The 24,166-nt window shown below is 40.1% G+C and overlaps 1 protein-coding gene across 2 annotated transcripts in view; it reads left to right on the forward strand.

The window, feature by feature from the left end:
* Positions 1-24,166, forward strand: part of VPS41 (VPS41 subunit of HOPS complex) — a 196,849-nt gene that overhangs the window by 121,349 nt on the left and 51,334 nt on the right. For both annotated transcript variants that reach the window (XM_065938976.1, XM_065938977.1), the window contains 3 exons: positions 5,615-5,734; positions 7,223-7,369; positions 13,677-13,743. In XM_065938976.1, the coding sequence (XP_065795048.1) occupies positions 5,615-5,734; positions 7,223-7,369; positions 13,677-13,743 (334 nt within the window). The remainder of the gene's footprint in view (positions 1-5,614; positions 5,735-7,222; positions 7,370-13,676; positions 13,744-24,166) is intronic.

Here is a 24,166-nt window from a genome sequence, read left to right on the forward strand (position 1 = left end):
AATTTGGGATTGACATGCACACACTGCTCTATTGATAGATAAATACATAACCAACAAAACAGATAACCAACCAGGATCTACTGTGTAGCACAGGGAATGCTGCTCGATATTCTGTAATAATCTAAATGGGAAAAGAATCTGAAAAAGAAAAACAGATAGATGCGTATGTATAGTTGAATCACTTTGCTGAAACTAATGCAGCATTGTTAATCAACTGTGCTTTAATAGAAAATAAAAGCATTTTTAAAAGAATTGAGTGGAGTGCAGAGGGAAGACAGAAAGAAACACTTTGTGGGATCAAGCCGGTAACATAGAGGAGAAGGGCAGGCCGGGTGGAGGGAGGACAGGAGAAGTGGGTACTGTGACGTTCCAGAGAGCTTTGTGCACGCGGACAGACCCATTCCAGGGCATCACTGCTCAGACCGAAGGGGAGACCAGTGGACATCCCTGGAACCAAGGAGCCGCAGGAACCTAAACCAAACAGAGGGGGTCTCGCCTTACGGTCCGTAGGGTCTCAGAGTCAGACATGACCAAGTCCAGCACAGCACCTTAGCAGGACTTTTCAAATTGATGACAAGTTGTGCACAAGTTTTATCCTCTGACACTGAGCAACAGGAAAGAGACCAGCGTTTCAGGAGTAGGACTTGGCGTCAGGTACAGGAGCCCTTTCTCAAGGAGTGTGCTGACGTATTCCTTGGATGAATCAGTCCGAGGGCCCTTTCCTTTAGATGTGTGAGTGAGGGCAGATGCCCCTGTGTCTGAAATAGGGGACAGACATTGCTAACTAAAGACGGGCCAAGTGACTAGAGGGTTTGGGAATTACACAGCTCCTCCCATAGCAAATACATGGTGTTTTTGGACAAGGAAAGAAGGAATGACTTTTAGACCCAGGGAAGCCTACTCAGTATCTAATATTTGTTATTCCTTGTGTGTCTAGCAAAGCATCTCTAAGATTTGGTTTCTTTCCCCGATACATTTGGGGAGATGAGAAGTAAATACATTATTCTCAGTGAGCTAGATATAATGTTGCACCCATGATCCCATGACTCAGAACCAGTATTTGACTTAACAAAAGGATTCTCCAAAATAATGATCTTCTCTAACATATTTAAGGCTATTTGTTTAGTGATCATCACTTAATTTTCAAATGTAAAGGTAAAGTGATGAAACTACCACTATTTGAAAGACATGAGAAAAATAATATGACTTGTGTCTAAAAGTGTAATGGAAATGAGTTAAAACTTAACTGGTTTACAGAAGCTAGGACATTAGCTAACCTGCTGTTTTTGAGCGTTCATCAGTGAGTCAGTGACATCAGATGGGTACCACTGATGCCGTATTATAAAAAAAAAACTTCAAGGGACCAGCGTCTTTGCTCCTTTGATTCGTGTCAGGGCAGGGTACACAAGGTCTACTGTAATAGGACTCTGGAAATTCAGACTGAACTCCACATTCTCTCCTTTCCTTCCTGCCCTCTGCTGGAAGTTTTCCTTGGAGCCAGAGCAGGAGACAAAGGGAGCCCCGGGCCCAGCAGCCTCAGCTTCTTCCATTGCAGAAATCACGCTGACCGCAGCAGAAGGGATGCGCTGGGTGACCTTGGCTTGGGTGGGAGTTGCAGCAAGATTTTAAGAGTTTTCTAAAAGAAGTTAGTGTTTTATTTAAAAATTAGATACCACTTGTGTGAATCCTCACCCATAGACAGGGGACCACAAATAGTCTTTTCACTCAGTTCCAGTGAATTTTTTGTTTCATTTCAAATTTTCCCCTAAATTATCTTGACTGTTAAAATTAGAGGATTGACTTTCATCCCCATATCTATTAATGTTATAAAGAATAATTCAAATGTGCTATGTAGAGTAATTATTAAAGAGGACTAATACAAAATCACTTGTCCTCTCTTTCTGGAGTGATGATCGCTTTGTCTTTCAGGTTTTATATGTGGATACACATTCATATTTTATTTAAAAATCATTGTATTTAATCTGTTTTGCAATCTGCTTAATATGCTCTGACCATCTTGTCCTGTAAATAACTGTCCATATTTAAAACACACACACACACACACACACACACACCCACCCACCCCATGTATACACAGACATGTCGCTCCCCCCCAGTGTCTGACCTTATCATTTTGGTTCATCTTTGTCAATTTTTCTTTCCTTTTTCCTTCACCTGTCAGTTCTTAGACCACTGCTCTACTGTTGGGGGTGTTAATTTAAAAAAAAGAAAGTTTTAGTATCTAGCAGAGCAGATCACCTCCCACCCCCAAATTGCTTAATTAAATTTTTTTTTGTTGTTGTTATTGTCACACATTTTCAAATGAGTTCATTGCATTTTAGAAGCTCTAGAAATAATTCCTTTGGGATTTTCTTGGGGTTTGCATGAAAACCGTAGGCCAACTTTGTAAGACTTCAGCTCTTCAGTGAGAATTCTGAGTCTTGTCATCCAGGTACACGCTGTATCTTTCCATTTACTTTGCTCTCCTCCTCTGTCCCTCAATAAAGTGCTTTTGTTTTCCGTGTAGCTAGTATATACACATCTGTTTTTGTTCATTATTAACTTTGAGAGCTATGGACTTGCCCTTGTTTACAACTTTGATTGCATCCCCTAAAGTTTAGGTTTGTACTATTTGTATTTTCATTTTCTAAGTGCTCTGGCTGCAGTTTGATTTCCTCTTTTACCCAAGGATAGAGAGTATTTATTTTTTTATTTCCGTTTTTTTCCCTCTTGTTTTGCTCTTCTTATCCTTTGTTATTAATTTCTTGCTTTATTTTCTTGTCACCTGAGAATAAAGAGAATTATTCCTGAAGTTCTTTACTGCTTTACGTTATGTCTCATTCATGTGGTGGTAGGAGTGGGAGATTTTTTCCTTATTCCCTAGATACGTTTTATTGTTTTCAAATACTGAATTTTTCCATATTGTCAGTGTTTTCTTCTTGTGAGCTCATATTTATGAGATATGGCTGTGAAGTTGTCCATAGATTTTGTGAGAGCTTGTCCAAATGTTTTACTTTGGACAGTGGTGGGAGAGCTTTTATGTTTTCCATTTTGCTGAATGGAAACATAATTGTCTGTTGGGAAAATGGATACAAAAGAATGCATTAGGTTGGCCAAAAAGTTCGTTTGGGTTTCCTGTATGATATCACAGAGAAATCCAAATGAACATTTTTGGCTAACCTAGTAATTATTGACGCAGCTGGGAAGGGCTGTATTTAAAAAAAAAAAACCAGAAACAAAACTTGTTTTCTCTACTTATTAAGGCAGGTACTGCCCAGCTCAGTAACGGGCACAGTTGCCCTCAGGAGGCCCCTCCAGTACCAGCCTGCCTGCTTTTTCCTGCCAAGCTGTCTCTCCGAGCAGCGGCCGGCGTGGCAGTTCGGGTGTGCTGCTGGCAGTGCTGATCAAGGACCCCGCGTGCCCGCCTGAGACCCCCCTCCGGCCGCCGCAGCCCCAGCCGCCACCGCACTGGGGCCTCCTGCTGTATCCTCGACCGAGGCGGGCCCTTCCTGTAATGACTCAGCTCACAGCCTTCACCGGGATCCTCCTTCTGTTATGTTTTAAAGAACTTCTAATTTGAAATTGAGGGCGTATTTAATTTTTCTGGCCCAGGTGCAGACTGTTCCCTTTTAATACTCTACTGGCCGTTTCTCGGTGGGTATTGGTGAGGGAGACGCCTCTGCCTGCATCCCTTCCAACAGGGGCTGCCGGGGCTCCCCCTGGCCCCGCTCCTCATGTTGAATACAGTTGTCAGTAGCTACCTGTCTTTGGCGGAGTGTGACCTGAGGTGTGGTAGGAGCCGTACTCTCACGCTTTCACCTCCGATGCCAGTTTCAGACCTGTCCCATCACAAAACCCGCACGCACTCAGTGACCGCCGCCTTAGCCCTGTTCTCTGCATCAGGACCCAAGGCAGAGGCGGAGTCACAGCAGGAGGCTGAATCTAAGGGTCGCTAACTGGAGGCAGGCAGCCTTGGTGGTGGTGAGAACTTCTTAGAATCTGGGCCAGTCGAGACGGCTTAGAAGGTCACTGAGCATGTAGAAGAGCTCTATCCTGTGTGTATCTGATGGGAATACAGGACCACATGTCTTTAGTAAAAGTTCTGCCTCCAGTCTCCACTAAGGATGTTGTAAGGCTGCCTTGCTCTTGCATGGATGACAGAGAGCTTTAAACATTTCTGGCACTTTTATGAGACTAAATTCAGCTTATTTATGATGATGGCTATTTATTTAACTATAACTCCCCCTCACTTGTGTTTTTTTGTGTGTGTATGTGTGTGTGCGCCCCTCTGGCTACTGAGAAAGATACGTAAAAATATTAATAATTATAACTCCCCCTCACCGTTTTTTGTGTGTGTGTGTGTGCCCCTCTGGCTACTGAGAAAGATACATAAAAATATTAATAATATGAGTTTACTTTCTGTTACCTTTTTTCTTCCTTTTTTGGAGGTGGGGTATTATACTAAGGTACATTGAAATTGACACTTAAAATAGGAATTTTAAAAATTCTATTAAGGAATGCTTGTAAGATAACTTTCAGAATTATATGTCTAACTTACATATTTTAAGTTCTACATTGTATAAACTATATATGTTTTATGTATTATTATATATTGTATAAAGGTCTTTTCTTACAGGATTTAAATTGGATATAGCAAGAAAAAAATTTTTTGATTCCTCCATAATGTGTGATTTCTAGAACCATATCTGAATGTAGAGGGTTTGACCAGTTATTTCTGGTCATAAAATTTATTCAACATATTTTTTTGATAGGTAGCTACTCTGAAATTTCTGTAGAAGTTAAATTCTAAAGCAGATTTCTCTTGTGACGTGAATAATTACTGCTCAAGTCATTGTTAATTTTTCTTGAGTTAAATGAAAGACCCTTTCTAATCATGCAGCTGAATCTGTGACTAAACTTATTTTCAGAGAAAAGTTCTAAAGTTTTGATTTCCCAAATTACTAAAGAAATTAATCCTGGTCAATTACTTGAAGAACTTTGTGATAAAAATCTTTTGGCTAAATACCATACGTGCTCTTTTTTCCTCTGACTTTTGGTGTTTTGATGCCATCTTGTGGCTGGACTGTGTAATAACTTCAATACTGAACCATTTTAAACGGTGTCCTGGACAGGATAAGATAGACTGGAAATACTTTCCAAAATGCGAATCATGTGCCAGTATAAGTCTGTATTTAAAATATTGAGAGTGATTTCTTTGTTACTTGGATTTGTGGACACAGCGGGAGGAGAGGGTGGGATGGATTGAGAAAGTCGTATCGACATATAGACACTATTATGTGTGTAATAGATGGCTAGTGGGAAGTTCCTGTGTAACACGGGAATCTCAGCCTGGTGCTCTGTGATGAGCTAGAGGAGTGGAATCGGGGGTGGGAAATGGGAGGGGCATTCAAGAGAGAGGGAATATATGTATACACATGGCTGATTCATGATGTTGTACGGCAGAAAATAGCACAGCATCATAAAGCAATTATCCTCCAATTAATTATTTTTTAAATTTGTTTGTTACTTGTTGAATGTCCAGGCAAAAATAATAAGGAGTTTAACATACGGCTCTTGGTTTTTAAAATTCTGTTTTTATGATATTTGCCCCTAGTTGCTGCTGTTTGAACGATCTTGGATGAGCAGATGGAAGTCTTCAGTTCTGCATGAAGGGGAAGGGAACATAAGGAATGTGAAGTGGAGGGGCCATCTGATCGCCTGGGCCAATAATATGGTAAAAGTGCATCTCCATGTCTCTAAGGCTTGTTCAGAGCCAGAAGGATGGCCAGATCCAGAGGGCTGTGACAAAGGGTGGGGATGCCACTCTCCCACCGCCACTTCTGAAAGGTGCATGTGGCGACTGATACCATACCCGGAAGGGTAAAGAAATTAGATTGCTTCTGGCTTTCATCACAGAGTAATTTCCAACATATTCTGGACTCGATTTTAGAAGGAGAAACCCGAGGCATGGAGAATAGCCAAGAAAATGAAAAGGCATCTTAATAATGGAAGGGCTGCAATGGGAACATGGTTTTGAAAATACCATTTGCCTATTAGCCAAGGGCAAGTGCCAGTCGATATGAAACAAGGGCAGGATATTGCTGATTTCTTTTACTCCCAGAATAATCACAGACCCAAAATAGGCCTGCCTTTGAAAAAGTGGATCCTAATTTTTGATGCTTCACTTACCTCAGTTCAATTCAGTCGCTCAAGTTTTGTCCAACTCTTTGTGACCCCATGAATCGCAGCACACCAGGCCTCCCTGTCCATCACCAACTCCCAGAGTTTACTCAGACTCATGTCCATTGAGTTGGTGATGCCATCCAACCATCTCATCCTCTGTCATCCCCTTCTCCTCCTGCCCTCAATCTTTCCCAGCATCAGGGTCTTTTCAAATGAGTCAGCTATCCGCATGAGGTGGCCAAGGTATTGGAGTCTCAGCTTCCACATCACTTACCTCAAGTTTAGTCAGTATGAGTTAGGGCGAATAGAAAGTTTTAAAACTACCTTTAGGACATCTGGCCTAACTACAGCTTTTGGAATCTTGATGTACAATCAGTGCTATTCCTTTTTTTATTTTGCCATGCTGCACATCATGTGAGATCTGTTCCCTGACCCGGTATCGAACCCATGGCCCTGGCGTTTGGGATTCCCCAGCTATTCCATTTTGCATGGTAGAAACCTCCCAGAAGCTGCTGTGCTAGTTGGGACTTTTCCTACGTCTCCTGGGTCACAATCATGGTCAACAGATGTATGGCCTCTTGGTTTATTTTCATTTAGCTGTTTGCTCAATGTTTCTTGATTCGAGTACTTTAAAATGTCAGGTGTAGTTTTCTTTACCTAGTGGGTTTTCAGATTCAGAACTTTTCTGAAAACCAAACCCCATACTTGAGGTGTAACAATACATATATAAATGTTTCTTGTCCGTCATTTTGGAAACGTAGTTGCTGATATCTATGCATCTGCCATTTGTGTTGCCTGTGCCCCCTGCTCATAAAATCGCGTTTGCCTGAAAAGAAGGATGGAGGTTTCCTTTTGTTCGGGCTTTTCACCGGATTCGTGTGGAGTCAGAACGTTTCTGTGGTTCCCCGTGGCACCCAATAAACACAATCAGGACTTTGCAGTGCTCGTTACCACGGGTGTATAGCAGTGGCCTTTATTAAGTTGCCTTTCACTTTCCTTCTCTCGAATCAAGGATGCTTAGTGCTACTTTATTTTCCAGGGCGTGAAGATTTTTGACATCACCTCAAAGCAGAGAATCACGAACGTGCCCCGGGATGATATAAGTCTTCGCCCAGATATGTATCCCTGTAGCCTCTGCTGGAAGGACAATGTGACGCTGATCATCGGCTGGGGGACGTCCGTCAAGGTGGGTTTACTTGTCTTTCTCATGAGTCCATATTGTTACAGAGCTACTGACGATGGTCCAGAGGAATGAGTTCCTCTGTGTGTGTGTATGTGTGTGTGTGTGTGTGTGTGTGTGTGTGTGTGTGGACCATTTCTGAAGTCCTTATTGAATCTGCTATGGCATTGCCTGTGTTCTGTGTTCTGGTCCCTTGGCCCCGAGGCATGTGGGATCTTAGTTCCTTGACCAGGGATCAGACCCGCACCCCTTGCATTGGAAGGCCAAGTCCCAACCACTGGACCTCCAGGAAAGTCCAAGAATATGAGTTCTTGAATGGCTTCTCAGAGCCAAAATATTTCCACCTGCATATTATGGTCATGGGATAAGCGTGAGTTTTCAGATCTGTCCTTTCTCATGACCTTATCCATGTTCAGAATGTGCAGCCTTTCTGATCTTTTTTTAATTTCCTGTAACCCAGTCGGCCTTAGCTGTTTATGTAATATGCGTTGTGTTGCTGGTTCACCTGGGTCCCTTTTTTTATGTTTCCTTCCATTTCCCTTAGCTTTGATCCTGAGCTTCTTCAGTAGAACTGATGGTGGAAAAAGAAGGCTGAAATGAAATCATCCTGCTTGCTCGCTAGTAGTTTGGTGGAGTAAAGGCACAGGCTTATTATGGATAATACGACTTGGGGCTGTTTTGTCACATATATCGCCTGCCTTTTATATGCCTGGGTAAATGAAGCTGTTCTGCAAAACGAGGCCCAAAGTCCATTCACCTTTATTTTGTACCTAGTAGTGCTTGTCTTGTGTTAGGTATTTCAGAGCAAAAGTTGTTTGTGTCCCTTTAAAAATATATACATTCATCTAAATAAAGTAAAACTTAGCTGAGATAAAGATGGTGTAAGAAGATATCCCAGCAGTAGTTTAATGGAAGGGCTCAGGCTGTAGAGTCACACGGACCTGGAATACATTCCAGTTTTCCCACTGAACTTCCTGTGTGACCCTCTCTAAGCCTCACTCTGCTCATCTGCAAAATGGGAACGCTGATATTCTCACATCACACATTTTGGGGCAGTTTAATGAAGAACTTAGTATAGGATCTGGCATACCATGCATAGGAAATGTAAGCTGTCATAGTTATGTCAGAAAATTCCAGAAAGGTCATGAAAGAGACATGGCTATTGAAAATTCCTCTGTGAAAAAGAAAGCATAAAAATTATTAATGTGGCGATTGTTATCATCAAAATAAGCATTATTAATTTGAGGTATTTCTAGTTATGATTCAGGTTCTCTTTCTTAATAGAACATGTGGTAATTGTTTCCATATGTTAAATGAACACAACAGTCACATTTAAGGTAATAAGAAGGAAGTTGTCAAGGACAACTCAAAGTCAAGGACAAAAGAGGGCTTCCCAGTCTCCCTATCCCAGTACTGATCCAGTAAACTGATCTTCTTGATAGTTTTTAAGTATCTTAAATAGACCAAGTGGCTTTTTCCTTTGTTTTAAAGTTGGGATTTTCTTTTCTTTTTTTGGTGAAAGAAGAGGGAAACTAGCCTATTGGGACATGAAAGAAGTTCGATAATTGCTACTGGAAATGCTTCCTCCATTAGGCTGAATTATGGTCCCCAAGATAGCAATCCTGATTCCCACCACCTATAAATGTTTCTTTATGCAGTAAAGAGCTGAGCAAAAAGATGTGACTAACTAAGCATCTGAAGATGAGGAGGTTATCCTGCATTATCTGTTGTTATTCAGTTACCAAGTTGTGTCCAACTTTTTGCATCCCCATGAACTGCAGCATGCTAAGCTCCTCTGTCCTTCACTCTCTCCCAGAGTTTGCTGAAATCATGTCCATTGAGTCAGTGATGCCATCCAACCATCTCATCCTCTGTCACTCCCTTCTCCTTTTGCCTTCAATCTTTCCCAGCATGAAAGATCTTTCCAATGAGCCAGCTCTTCGCATCAGATGGTCAAAAGTATTGGAGCTTCAGCATCAGTCCTTCCAATGAATATTCAGGACAGATTTCCTTTAGGATGGACTGGTTTGATCTCCTTGCAGTCCGAGGGACTCTCAAGAGTCTTCTCCAACACAACAGTTCAAAAGCATCAGTTGTTCAGCACTCAGCCTTCTTTATGGTCCAACTCTCACAACCATACATGACTACTGAAAAAGCCAGAGCTTTGACTACACGGACCTTTGTTGGGAAAGTAATGTATCTGCTTTTTAATATGCTGTCTAGGTTGTTCATAGCTTTTCTTCCAAAGAGCAAGCATCTTTTAATTTCATGGCTGCGGTCACCATCTGCAGTGATTTTGGAGCCCAAGAAAATAAAGTCTGTCACTGTGTCCATTGTTTCCCCATCCGTTTGCCATGAAGTGATGGGACTGGATGCCATGATCTTCGTTTAATGAGTGATGAGTTTTAAGCAAGCTTTTTCACTCTCCTCTTTCACTTTCATCAAGAGGCTCTTTAGTTCCTCTTCACTTTCTGCCATTAGAGTGGTATCATCTGCATATCTGAAGTTGTTGTTATATCTGCTGGTAGTCTTGATTCCAACTTGTGATTCATCCAGCCCAGCATTTTGCATGAAGTACTGTGCATATAAACTAAATAAACTAGGTGACAATATACAGCCTTAACCTATTCCTTTCCCAATTTTGAACCAGTCTGTTGTTCCATGTCTGGTTCTAACTATTGCTTCTTGACCTGCTTTCAGGTTTTTCAAGAGACAGGTAAGGTGGTCTGATATTCCCATCTCTTTAAGAATTTGTTGTGATCCACATAGTGGGTCATGAAAAAGACTTTAGTATAGTCAATGAAGCAGAAGTAGATGTGTTTCTTTTTGGAGGGAGGGGCGTTCCATTTGGTTTTTCTGTGATTCAGTGAATGTTGGCATTTTGATCACTGGTTCCTCTGCCTTTTCTAAATCCAGCTTGCACATCTGGAAGTTCTTGGTTTACGTACTGTCGAAGCCTAGCATGTGAATGAATGCAATTGGGTGGTAGTTTGAACATTTTTTGGCATTGCCCTTCTTTGGGATTGGGATGAAAACTAACCTTTTCCAGTCCTGTGGCCACTGCTGAATTCTCCAAATTTGCTGACATATTGAGTGTAGCACTTTAACAGCATCATCTTTTTGAAATAGCTCAGGTGGAGCCATCTTTGTTTATAGTATTGCTTCCTAAGGCCTGATTGACTTCACACTCCAGGATATATGGCTGTAGGTGAGTGGCCACACCATTGTGGTTATCTGGGTCATTAAGACCTTTTTTGTATAGTTCTTCTGTATATTCTTGCCACCTCTTCTTAAAATCTTCTGCTTTTATTAGGTTCGTATCATTTCTGTCCTTTATCGTGCCTATCTGTGCATGAAATGTTCTCTTGGTATCTCTTATTTTCCTGAAGAGGTCTCTGGTCTTTCCCATTCTATTGTTTTCCTCTATTTCTTTGTATTGTTCACTTAAGAAGGCTTTCTTATCTCTCCCTGCTGTTCTCTGGAACTCTGTATTCAGTTGGCTATATCTTTGCCTTTCTTCTTTTCATTTCTCCTCTTTTCTCAGCTACGTGTAAGGCCTCCTCAGGCAACCACTTTGCCTTCTTGCATTGCTCCTTCTTGGGGATGTTTTTGGTCACCACCTTCTGTTCAGTGTTACGAACCTCCATCTGTAGTTCTTCAGGCACTCTGTCTACCAGATCTAATCCCTTGAATCTGTTCATCACATCCACTATATAATCATAACGGGTTTGATTTAGGTCATACCTGAATTGTCTGCTTTCTTCAGTTTAAGCCTGAATTTTGCAGTAAGGAGCTCATGATCTGAACCACTCAGATCCAGGTCTTGTTTTTGCTGACTGCAGAAATGTACATTGATCTATCAGTTCTACCTCTAGGAATTTATTCTAGTGAAACAGAAGTGCAAAAGTTTTATATAGGAGCATGTTGATTGTACTATTGCTGGCATTAGAAAGAGATAAGAAACAAGAAACTAATGTCTAAAATAGGAGTAATTAAATTCCAGTTCATCAGGATGGGGAATACGTGTAACTCTATGGCTGATTCATATCAATGTATGACAAAACCCACTGAAGAAGAAAAAAGAAAAAAAAGACAAAAAAAAATAAATAAATAAATTCCAGTTCATTCATAATGAAATACTATAAAGATATTGAAGAGTCATGTAAGGATATTTTAATAGCACATTAAACTATCTGTAGTAATTTTAGGTTAAGAAAAGTAGCTTCTCCAAAAGTGTTCAGTTTATTCTGGGACAACGTATGATTTGTTTTTTCCCTTTGAATTTTCTGTATTTTAGAAATTTTCATGTTGTAGGTACACTTAGGGATACAGCTATAAACTAATGCAATAAATGCTCTCTAAAAGAAGTTTGTATAGGATCAGTACTTATGACTCAGTCTTTTTTTTTAATTGAACTGTAGTTGATTTACAATGTTGTGTTAGTTTCTGCTGTATAGCAAAGTGAGTCAGTTACATACATGTTTATATATACACACATTCTTGTTCATATTCTTTTCCATTATCACTTATCATAGGTTATTGAACATAGTTCCCTGTGCTATACAATAGGTCCTTGTTGTTCATTCATTCTGCTAACCCCAAACTTCCTATCCTTCCCTCCACTTGTCCCCTCCCCTTTGGCAACAAGTATAATAATCTCTAGGTCCATCCATGTTGTTGCAAGTGGCATTATTTCATTCTTTTTTAGGGCTGAGTAATATTCTATTGTTTATAGGTACCACATCTTCTGTATCCATTCATCTGTTGATGGACGTTTGAGGCTGTCTTAAACTGGATGGCTGAACTATGTAAATTTTTCTCAGTTCTTATTATAAAATAGAGTACATTTCCTTCAGAAAACACAGCAAAAAATATATATATATAAAATATCCATGGTCTTACTATCCTAAAACATCCACAGTTAACACACATATGTGTTATGGGCTGTGTATGTGTGTGTATATATATGTATATACACAAACACATATATAAAATAAAAATACAAAATTTCTGTTCAAATTGTATACATATAATTTAAAATATGAGTTGGAAAACTTTCTGTAAAAGGCTGGTGGTAAAGATTTTAAACTTTAAGTGAAGTAAGTGAAAGTCGCTGAGTCATGTCTGACTCTTTGCAACCCCAGAATTCTTCAGGCCAGAATACTAGAGTGGGTAGCCTTTCCCTTCTCCAGGGGATCTTCCTGACCCAGGGATTGAACCCAGGTCTCCCGAATTGCAGGCGGACTCTTTACCAGCTGAATCATAAGGGAAGTCCAAGAATACTGGAGTGGGTAGCCTATCCCTTCTCCAGTGGATCTTCCCGACCCAGGAATCGAACCAGGGTCTCCTGCATTGCAGGCAGATTCTTTACCAACTGAGCCACCAGGGAATCCCTCTGCCTGCTACATATTGTTTCTGCCAAGCAATTTCCTTTTTATTTGTTTTTCCTTCCCAGTCTCCCTCCTCTCTTCACTTTTTCAAACCTTCAAAATTGTAAAAATTATTTTCAGCTTACAGGCCGTAAAAAAATAGACCAAAGGCTGGGCTGTCGTTACCATCCCTGATTTAAATTATGTAATACATTTATTTTAATGAGCTTGAGAGAAGAAGAGCATGTGACACTTTTGCAAAGTATTATTTAGCAACAGTAAATAAATGACTAAAATGTGATCAGAAACACTAAATCTGTGTGGGTGTTGCCCAGACTAGCCATTGGGCATTTGGGGCTCTCTGCTTTTGCTAGAGTTTTATTTGGATGATGATTGAAGGAGTCTGTCAATAGAGTTGTAGAAAATGGGTCATTGGAAAGGTCTTAAAACCATATTCACTTCCTTCTTTTCTTTGTCCCTGAATAAAACTTTAGTGGAGAATAATATCTCTGGGACCTGGCAACATGAGAATGGGGCTCCTCAGGTATCTCAGTGGTAAAGAATCCTCCTGCCAGTGCAGAAGACAAGAAATGTGGGTTCTGTCCCTGGGCTGGGAAGATCCCCTGGAGTAGGAAATGGCAACCTGCTCCAGTATTCTTGCCTGGAGAATTCCGCGGCCAGTGGAGGAGCCTGGGGCTACAGTCCGTGAGGTCACAAAGAGTCGGACATACCTGAGCAACTGAACACACCATGTTGGAGAATATAAGTAATGGTTGCTGTATGTCATTGAAATTAATTTCTATCACGTAAGTCATAGGGTAGGATGTGTGCATCCTGTCTTCAGTGCTACATGGCTAATTTAGCAAAAGTACCATATAGTGAATGAGATGTGATGAAGAGTTTTCTGTCAGATGAATAAAATGACCTTTGATTTTCCTTTCTAGATATGCTCAGTGAAGGAACGGCATGCCAGTGAAATGAGGGACTTGCCCAACCGATACGTTGAAATAGGTATGCCTTCTGTGGTATAAACCTTCAAAAGAGAATCCGTGTTACGAGGAGGGGACCTAAGGCCATGTTCTTCAGGGCTCACCATTGGCACCTTGATGAAATAGATCAAGAAGCTTTTGAGTTTCGAAACTTGGCTGTAGAGACCTTTTGTCCTAACTCTATTTCGAGTTTTTAACAGGAATTTTGTAATTGACTTTGACATTAAATAACCATGGGCTTGGGGTTCTGGTTCTATTATTTACTACCTGCACTTTGGACAGATATCCACGTGCCTCAATATTCCCATCTATAAAATGCAGAAAAGAATATGCGTCCCATAGGTTGTTTGTGAAAATTCCAAGAGTCCATGCATAGCTCATAACACAGTACTCACTTTTGGTCCTGATTCCTTATGCCTTCTAAATGTTTACTTTCCTCATCATTGGTCTGGTCCAAGCTGCCGTGGTCTTTTATCTGGATCACTGCAGCAGACCCTTAACTGTTTCATCTCTTTGCACCATGAATTTCTGTGCGCTAGTCCCCAGACTGCAGTCAGAATACAAATCAGGCAGTGTCACCACTCTTCAGTCCCTTCCCAGTGTTCTTAGATAAAGGTGAGACTCCTTAAGTTGACCATGGGGATCTGCACTGGCACTCACCTGCCTTCCTAACTTCAGCTCATAACAAGCGTCTCTTTGGCTTCTGTTCCAGCCACACTGGCTTTCTTCCACCCACCCATGCTGCTCTCTGCTTCTTCCCGTCTCTCTAGAATGTTTGTCTTGCCTTTTTTTGCTTATGGATCCCTTATCACCTTTAATTAAACCTCAGCTCAAATGTTGCTTTCCTGGGAAAACCCACTGGCCATCCCTAAGCAGCTCACAGCCCCCCGTGATGGACATGTAGCATTTCCCTTTCTGGATGTTGTTTGCGTTTCAGTGATCATGTGGTTATTTGGTGCATTTCTGTCTCTTCCATCAGAACTGTACCTCCTTGTTTTTGCTCAGTGTCTATTTCTCACGGGCCTGGCACCATGCATGACACATAGTAGGTACAAAGTAATATTAGGTTAAATGAATCAGTGACTCTGGGAAACAAGTTACTTGAGTTTTATGACCTAGTGCCAGAGTTATTCATGTAGAAAAGGTGAAAACTGACTGACATTTGTCAATTAAACAAATAGAATAAAAACTCTTTTTGTATTATTTAGTACTGAGCAACAGAAGACAGTTTTGTGACAAAAAATAAAAAGGTTTGCCATGTTATGTGTCAGGTAAATAGTTTGTTTACCCATTTGGATGGGAGATGAGGAATATACATTTGATGGGTCGTTACAGACAGGGAGAAGCTGAGATAAATCATTTGCATAAGACTGTATTCCTACAAACAGAAAGATATTCCCGCCTGGCTAATATGTTTGTAACATTTAAATATTTTATACTTGAAGCCGTAAATTGGTGGTAGGGTTTTGATCATTGTAGTTGTTGTTTGCCTTAGAAGGATAAATGAATATATAAATTCATGGTTTGGATTGCTTGGGGTATGGACAAATAGGTGTATGCAGAATATAATGGTACTGAGAAAAACTGAGTAACCTGATAAAAAGATAGAACTAGAAGATAACGATAGTTATTTCAGTCTGTCTTCTTTCCTGCCTCTCCCATACCCACCAGTAAAAAACCTGAAAGTCTCAATGCTGTGTCCCGAGAGATAAGTATGAGAATATTTTAAATGCAGGTAAATAAAAAAGGGCAATAACTCAGAATTTTAGGATATAAAAATTACTTGGAAGGCATGAAAATGTAGCAGTGTCATCTTTTCTCCTTACTTGGTATTATTACTCAAGTACTAGGTATGGGGTATTGTGCTATGTGTACTATCTGCTTTAGTCCACTTCACCATCACAGCAGCCCTTTGAAGGGCAGGTAATAGTCTTCTTATTCTATAGATGAAAAAACTGAGGCTCATAGTGGTAAATAACTCATCCAAGATCTTACTACTGTGCATTAAAATGGATAGAATCCAACCCCCCAGAATGACCAAGCAAGGAGACCAGGCAGTTTGCCGAATTCCTGTCTGATCTTGATAAGTACTTTAATGTCGCTGAGCTAGACTTTCTTCACTTGTAAAATGGAGATTAGGGACTTCCTTAGTGGCCCAGACTTCCACTGCAGGGGGCACGGGTTCTGTCCGTGGTCTGGAAAGTAGATCCCATGTGCCTCAGGGTGTGGCCAAAAAAATATATTTTTTTTTAGTAAAAAATGAAATAAAATGAAGATGATGAGACCTACCATTCCAGGTGGCTGGGAGAATTAGGTGTGATGTAAGGAAAGTCTGCAGCACACTCCTTGGCATACAGTAGGTCCTCACTGAACCACAGTGGTTATCATCACTGTGCAGACCTTCATCCCAGCTCCTCAACTGCTAACAGCTAGAGCCCTGGGATCACATTATTAAAGTGTAGTTCATCCGTACTACAATTTCCGTGAAATAGACCATGTGTGGGTACCAACAATATCACGTTACAGACATTTTACTACTGTGGTTAGTGGTTAAGTACCATTTTTTCCCCCTCTTGAGAGCAAACCTTTAAGAATATAAACCATTTCCACAGCAGGAGGCAAAGTGGTTTGGATAAGAGTCCTTGACTAGGATAAAGGAAAAGAGAAATATTAGCGGGTTTGGATTACAATTTGCTTTAGCCCTAGACAGTATAAGCCACTGTTCTTTACTAAATGAGGTGAAAATGGCATTAAAATGAAAGAAATGTCTGTGGCTGTGCATTTCTTAGAAGCCAGACGTTTATAGCTCTTCCTTATAAGGCAGAATCTCAAAAACAATGCAAAAGTTATTCCTCTCAATAAGATATTAATTTATTCTTGTAAGCGAAAGATGATAGTAAATATGAAGCTTACTAGCCAGTCTCCATCCCATGAAGACATAAGGTTACTTAAGACTTTTTAGATGTCATTTATACTTCCATATTACAGTGTTAAAAATAAAATACGTTGTGGTCCATGACTGCTTTACTTATTTTAACGTAACTTGGGTATCTTGTCACGGGACTCGCTGACCCTCTGGTATTTTTCATAATAAAATGTTGGGGGAAAATATTCAGTACAGAAGAATTAGTAGATTATAGAGATAATCAAACTGAAGTCTAACAGAGCAGAAAACCATACAGGGCTAGATCCTTAAGCACCTACACCCTGAACTGTCCTGATTCCCACTGAGATTTGGACACAGAGATGGAACTTTTCACCACAGTCATCCTTGGTCCTCATGGAATGGTAATTGGGAGCTGATATTATATTGTTGGGAAATGAATCCAGTATTGGTGTGTCATTTGGGGGGCATCTCCTGCCAGGGGCAGATAATTTACATGCAAGGAATTAACAATTAACTCCCTAATCTTGATCTCATGTGGGAATTTGTTTCAAAAAAATAATGAGAGAAAATCTATATGGGAAGCTGTGTAGAATGGGAGGAGCCAGGAAGATAGGGAGGAGAAAAGCAAGGGACATCTTTTTCACTTTAATTAAACAGAGTCCATATCTTCAGTTGACTATATGCTGTGGCTCTATTTAGTACATTGTTCTATTTTCAGCCTCTTGATTGGGAAAACAGTGACTTGGAAATTGAAGGGTTTTTTGCCTGACATAAGAGAGCTATGAAATTAATACCCTTCTTAGACCTAACTGTCTCTCCAGCCACCTGTTAGCATTCTGACCCAGACACACGGGTTCCAGCAGTGGGACAGTTCTTCTGTGCACGAGAGTAACAAGGTTTATCTCCATGTCCCAGTCTCAGCAGGAATCAGGATAGTTTAAGGTGTTTTGCTTACAGGTTTAACTCTGTATGGTTTCTGTTCTCTTAGAATTTAGTTTGATTCTCTCTAATCTATTAATTCTTCTCTTCTGTCCTTAATTTTTTCCCAACAGTTTATTATGACAATTATTAAACATACAAAAAAGTAAAGAATTTTACTGTGGGTTCCTATTTACTCACCTCCTTGATTCTGCAATTAAGGTTTTATTGTGCTTGTTTTATTATGTGTCCATTCCTCTGTCCATTCGCCCTCTTCCTTCTCACTCAGTGCTGGAGGCTCAAATGTTTCTTGCAAGTAGAATGAATAAATTTTCTCTACAGTAAGAAGTGGTAAGAAATCTGAAGCACCTAAAGTAAGAAGTGTATTTTGTTCATTTTATAATCATCACCACCAGGCACATGCTATATGCATTACAAACAGAATTTCATTTAATCTTCACAATGATTCTAGTGGAGGGGGTTGTTATCCCATTTTACAGGTGAAGAGGCTGAGGTTCAGAGGGATCAAGTAACCTGCTTAAGATGATGACTTCAAAAGCAGAGAAGGCAGCGTTTGAACCCAGATAAGCCTAGTTTCAAAGCTGTTGCCTCTTAACTTCTGTGCCATGCGTTCTTTCCTGCATGCCTTCAGCCTAACCCCTGCCCTCATTTGCATGCAGAGTAACTGATGAAAAGCAGTTTGCTCTGGGCACTCGGATACAAACCATGGGGTAGAAATTCTATGAAGACTCTAAATACGCCAGTGAGGACGTCTGCTTACCTGTTCTTCAAATAGCCAGATAAAATGGAAATGCTATACATTTGTTTTTGTTTTATTTGGGTTCAGTGAAGTGTCTCATTTAGAATAGTAGAAATGTTATTTCCCCTTATTGTATTCTGGGACTGACAACTTCATTATTTTCTCAGAGAACTCTAGAACCTAGTTGCCTCAGAATGCTGTCAAAATTGTTTCTGAGGAAAGGGAATCACATCCAGACTGGGATGGGATTCTTGCAGCCCTTTGAAAGAGAGGAAAATCTCTTATGTGCGCTTTATTAGTGTTTGACATAAGTTTAGTTGGTGCATCAAGGTAACTCTGGAAACTTTTGTGGGGGTGCAGGTGGTTAGATCTCTGAATTTTTTTAATTTTGTTACGGTAAGAACACTTCACATGAGAGCTACTGTCTTAACAAATTTTTTAAGGGCATGATGCATTGTCATTGATGATGCATATAATGTTGTACCGCAGATCTCAAACTTAATTCATCTTGCTTAACTGAAGCTTTATGTCTGATTGACAACTCGCCATTCCCCCTCCCCAGCCCTTGCAACCACCACTTTCCTCTTTGATTCTATGATTTTGACTATTTTAGGTACCTCATATAAGTGGAATCATGTAATATTTGTCTTTCTGTGACTGGCTTATTTCACTTAGCATAATATTCTCAGAGTTCATCCATGTTGCATGTTGCAAAATTTTCCCTTTTTTTGAGGCTGAATGGTATTCCATTTTTACTCATTGTTCTGTGGATAGACATTGGGTTGATTGCATATCTTGACTGTTGTAAATAGTGCTTCTATGATTGTGGGAGTGCTAATGTCTCTTCAAGTTCCTGATTTCAGTTCTTTTGGATTAATACCCAGAAGGACATTGCTGGATCATATGGTAGTTCTGTCTGAAACTTTTTTTGAGGAAACTCCATACTGTTTTTCATAATGGTTTTACACTTTGCATTTCAACCAACTTTCTCCACATCTTTACCAACACTTATCTTTGTTTCTTGAAAAAGCCCTTTTACAACTTAAAGTATAACTATTTGGTTTGAATCTTTTGACCCAAAGTTCTTCCAATACCCCCTTGTCTATGGGTCTAAGTAGTGTGTGGTCAGCTTCTCACTAAATCACTCAGCGTTGGTGTTTCTTTGTGAGTTCTGGAGTTTAGTATATGAGCTAATCATATCTCCATAGCTTTGATCATAGTATGTATTGACTATTGATTCGAAAATATGAAATTGCAGGCTAAACTTGTCTTAAATGGCTTTGACCTATATGTAATATTGGTTCCTGATCTGGATGTTTTAGTAATTTTGTCCTTTAGCCATTCCCTTCTGTTTCACTCCCATATATTAGACCCTTGTCCATAACTTGCTGACATACAGCATAGTAAAGTCACTTTTGCTTTAGTGCATCAGCTTTGTATCAAACCAGAGGATGTTGAAATGTGATTTCCAAATGTATTTTCTTAGATCAGTGGTCATGTTGACAGAGTGTCCAAATTTCTCAAAGTCTGTGGACATTGTATCCAGTTATGAAGTACTAATATCTGGTGACTAAAGGGTCAGATTATCTTGGGAATAAGGAATCATCATAAAGGGACCTTGATGCTTTTCATATGTGAATATAAGACAATGGAAGATAATTGTTCTTACTTATAAATTGCTTAAATTTTCTTTCTTTTTTGAAGAATCATAGAAACCAAAACTTATAGGAAGGTATGTCCCTGGTGGTCCAGTGGTTAAGACTTCACCTTCCAATGCAGGGGCTGTGCGTTCAATCCCTGGTCAGGGAGCTAAGATCTCATATGCCTTAGAGGCCAGAAAACCAAAGCATAGAACAGAAGCAGTATTGTAACAAAGTCAATAAAGACTTTAAAAGATAGTCCACATTAAAAAAAAAAAAGTTTTAAATTATAGGATATCACTTTATTTAGTTTCAGTGAAGATCCTGAATCTTTCTAGGTCACATCTAATTAATAGACATTTTGCACCAGCAAAGGGAAGACAACCCAAAATAAAAGGCAGTACATGTTCTCTGTGCTTCGGTGCATGGAAAATTCCAAAGAAGGGCCCGGCCCCCTGGCTGCATGCCGCAGAAGTGGCAGCACGTTGTCAGACCCTTCACTTTTCCTGTTCCAGCTGACATAGTGCACTTTTGCTCTTAGCACCTGTATGGACTTGTTTATGTTTTCTAGTGTGACTTATATCTGGGGAAAGTAAGGTTTAAAATTCCTGCTTTTATTGCATTCTACTTAAGTGACCTTAGTCAAGTTACTTAACATCCCTAAGCTTCAAGTCCCTTTTAAGATAAGTATAAAGTTATCATGGTGAAAAAAGATCATGTTTGTAATATATTCAGCATCCTGCTTGTCAGCAGTGTTCATTAAATTGAAGCTATTATTAATATGACTTTTCTATTTTGTTAGAGAGAAAAACAGTAGCTTCTTTTAACAGTCAGAAGACTAAAACATTCCTGTTTCATAAAGTCATTTGAAAGAGAATGGGGGGAAAGATACAAATAAGGATTTACTACATTATTCTGAAAAGGTTAATACATCTCATAAGACAGCTCATAGGTACACATAATAATCAAGACTATTTATCAATTTTTAGGGCTGAAGACAATGATATTATTGAGATAAACGCTGTGAATTATTTGGAGGATGATCTTTTTATCCAGACCCAAATAAAATCTTGATTTTTATTTTTAACAATCTAATACACATTAGTTTTTAATATTTTTTTAAATGAAGTTTTTTTTTCACGCAGTTTTTTTGAATGAACATTTAATGAAATGTTGTTCTCTCATGTATAACCACCTTTCCTGCCCTTAACAGGCATATGTCGTCATGATAATTGCTATTGTTTCCATGCCCACGTCCTCCCCTCCGGGAATAAATTGTCCTGCTCTGTACTCTTTGTTGCTTTATACCTATTTCCATTCTTGCATAGCACATGGAATTTTAATTATTTCTTCAGCTTCTAGACTCACAGTCTCTTTTAAGTCAGAGGCAAACTCATCTTCCTGATGTTTCTAGAAGAGTGTCTTCTGGTGCTCAGTAATTCCTTATTGAACTAAGTTATTGATAACCCTCAGAGATATAAAACTCAAGATACAAGAAATTTCTGTCTTATTCATTTTTATTTCAATCAGACACAATCATTCAGAAACTTACAGCACATACACTGTTGATAGCCCAAAGATAGTATGTGTTTGTGACTATAATTCTGGCCCTGGCTTGTATCAACCCTGATACATTAACATTTTGTGCTTGGAGGATTCTAGGAAGATGTGGTAATGGCTGCATAATTGTTCCAACCTCCTGAGTTCTCCCAGAAAAATAGAACAACTTGATCATACAACCAAAAACCCATAGACAATATTTACAGCAAGGTAGCCCTAGGAATGCCAACCTGCATGCAAATGACAAAACCCACCAACAGCCACAGGAACCACTGCGATTCCAGAATTGGTGTGAGAGACGGCAGAGGGAGCAAGGGGGCTTCTAATGAGAGCTCCAAGAGAATGCCAGAACAGCCAGTGGGTGTTTTCTAGAAGAGACCCCAGGCCATTCTGAGAGGTCTGGGTGAAGTCCTGCAGTTAGGCTGAAGAGCTCAGACAGCCGGGCACACAGAGTTCTCATAGTTGAGCGGCCTGTGCTTCCTGCCAGGGCTGGGTTCATGCCAGAGAATAAATCCCAAGCAATATGAGCAAGAAGAAATAAAAGAAAGAGAGGTTGTGCCATTGTGCTTAGTCATGTCTGACTCTTTGTGACCCCATGGACTGTAGCCAGCCAGGCTCCTCTGTCCATGGAATTCTCCGGGCAAGGAAACTGGCGTGGGTTGACATTCCTCCTCCAGGGGATCTTCCCAATCCTGGGATCGAACCTTCATCTCTTGCATCTCCTGCATTGGCAGACAGATTCTTTACCCCTGGGCCATCTGGGAAGCCCTAAAAGAAAGAGAGAGTCCAGATGAAAGTAGGGAGGGGACAAAGCCAGAAAGCAAGGAAACATTTTTAAAACTACGTGAAAACTCTGAAGGAACTCTTCAAGGTTAGAAGAGTTACCCCAGTTCCTGCCTTCTCCCAAGAGATCAGTGACTGATTTTACCTAAAAACAAGCACTGAAAAAGTACAAAGCTCAAATCCTCTGCTGAGGTTTAAGAAAAAAATTGATAAGGAACAGAACAACATCCTTGGCAATGAAAGCATATCAGACAGAAACACCCACAAAATAGATCACAACTGTAATTTACTGTTTCATAACTAGCTACAAGATAGTTGGAAGAAGTTACAGAAGACATGGAAGAACACCAAAAATCAGAATTAAATTTCAAATGAGGTGACAGAACTCAGGAAATATTTATAAATAAAAAAGTTATTTCAGAAATAAAGGTTAAACTGGAAGGAACATGGGAGCAAATAGCTGCAAAGATAGTGCTGTAAGAGAAATGGAAGAGGGAAAAGATTTTAATCACCAATAAGGAGTGTGTCTAAACTAACTAATGAGAACCTACTGTATAGTACAAGGAACTCCCCTTAATGCTCTGTGGTGACTTAAGTGGGAAGGAAATCCCCACAAGAGGGTTTGTGTGTATATGTATAGCTGACTCACTTGTACAGCGGAAATTGACAGATCAGTGCAAAGCAACTGTTGTTCAGTTGCTCAGTTGTGTCCGACTCTTTGCGACCCCATGGACTGCAGCACGCCAGGGTTTCCTGTCCTTCACTATCTCCCAGAGTTTGCTCAGATTCACATCCATTGAGTTGGTGATGCCACCCAACCATCTCATCCTCTGTCGTCCCCTTCTCCTCCTGCCTTCAATCTTTCCCAGCATCAGGGTCTTTTCCAGTGAGTTGGCTCTTTGCATCAGATAGCCAAAGTATTGGAGCTTCAGCTTCAGCATCAGTCCTTCCAATGAATATTCAGGGTTGATTTCCTTTAGGATTGACTGGTTTGATCTTCTTGCAGTCCAAGGGACTCTCAAGAGTCTTCTCCAGCACCATAATGAGAAAGCATCAATTCTTGGGCGCTCAGCCTTCTTTATGGTCTAACTCTCACGTCGGTACATGACTGCTGGAAAAACCATAGCTTTGACTATACAGACCTTTGTTGGCAAAATGATGTCTCTGCTTTTTTAATGTGCTGTCTAGGTTTGTCATAGCTTTTTTTCCCCAAGGACTATATTAATATCTAGGGCTTCCCTGGTGGCTCAGACAGTAAAGAATCTTCCTACAATGTAGGGGACCCAGGTTCATGCCCTTGGTTGGAAAGATCCTTTGGGGAAGTAAATGGCAACCCACTCTAGTATTCTTGCCTGGAAAATCCCGTGGACAGAGGAGCCTGACAGGCTACAGTGCATAGGGTCACAAAGAGTCAGAGATGACTGCGTGACTAACACACAGACAGGTTTGTCTTAGCTTTTCTTCTAAGGAGCATCTTTTAATTCCATGGCTGCAGTCACTGACTGCAGTGATTTTAAGTCCAAGAAGATAAAGTCTCTCACTGTTTTCATTGTTTCCCCATCTATTTGCCATGAAGTGATGGGACTGGATGCCATGATCTTAGTTTTTTGAATGTTGAGTTTTAAGCCAGCTTTTTCACTCTCCTCTTTCACCTTCATCAAGAGGCTCTTTAGTTCCTCTTCATTTTCTGCCATTAGGGTACTGTCATCTTCATATCTGAGGTTGTTGATATTTCTCCTGGCAATCTTGATTCCAGCGTGTGCTTCATTCAGTCCAGCATTTCACATGATATACTCTGCATAAAAGTTAAATAATCAGAGTGACGTTTGATGTACTCCTTTCCCAGTTTTGAACCAATCTCTTGTTCCATGTCTGATTCTAACTGTTGCTTCTTGAC

The sequence above is a fragment of the Muntiacus reevesi genome, chromosome 6 (assembly GCF_963930625.1).
Source record: "Muntiacus reevesi chromosome 6, mMunRee1.1, whole genome shotgun sequence".
NCBI lineage: Eukaryota > Metazoa > Chordata > Mammalia > Artiodactyla > Cervidae > Muntiacus > Muntiacus reevesi.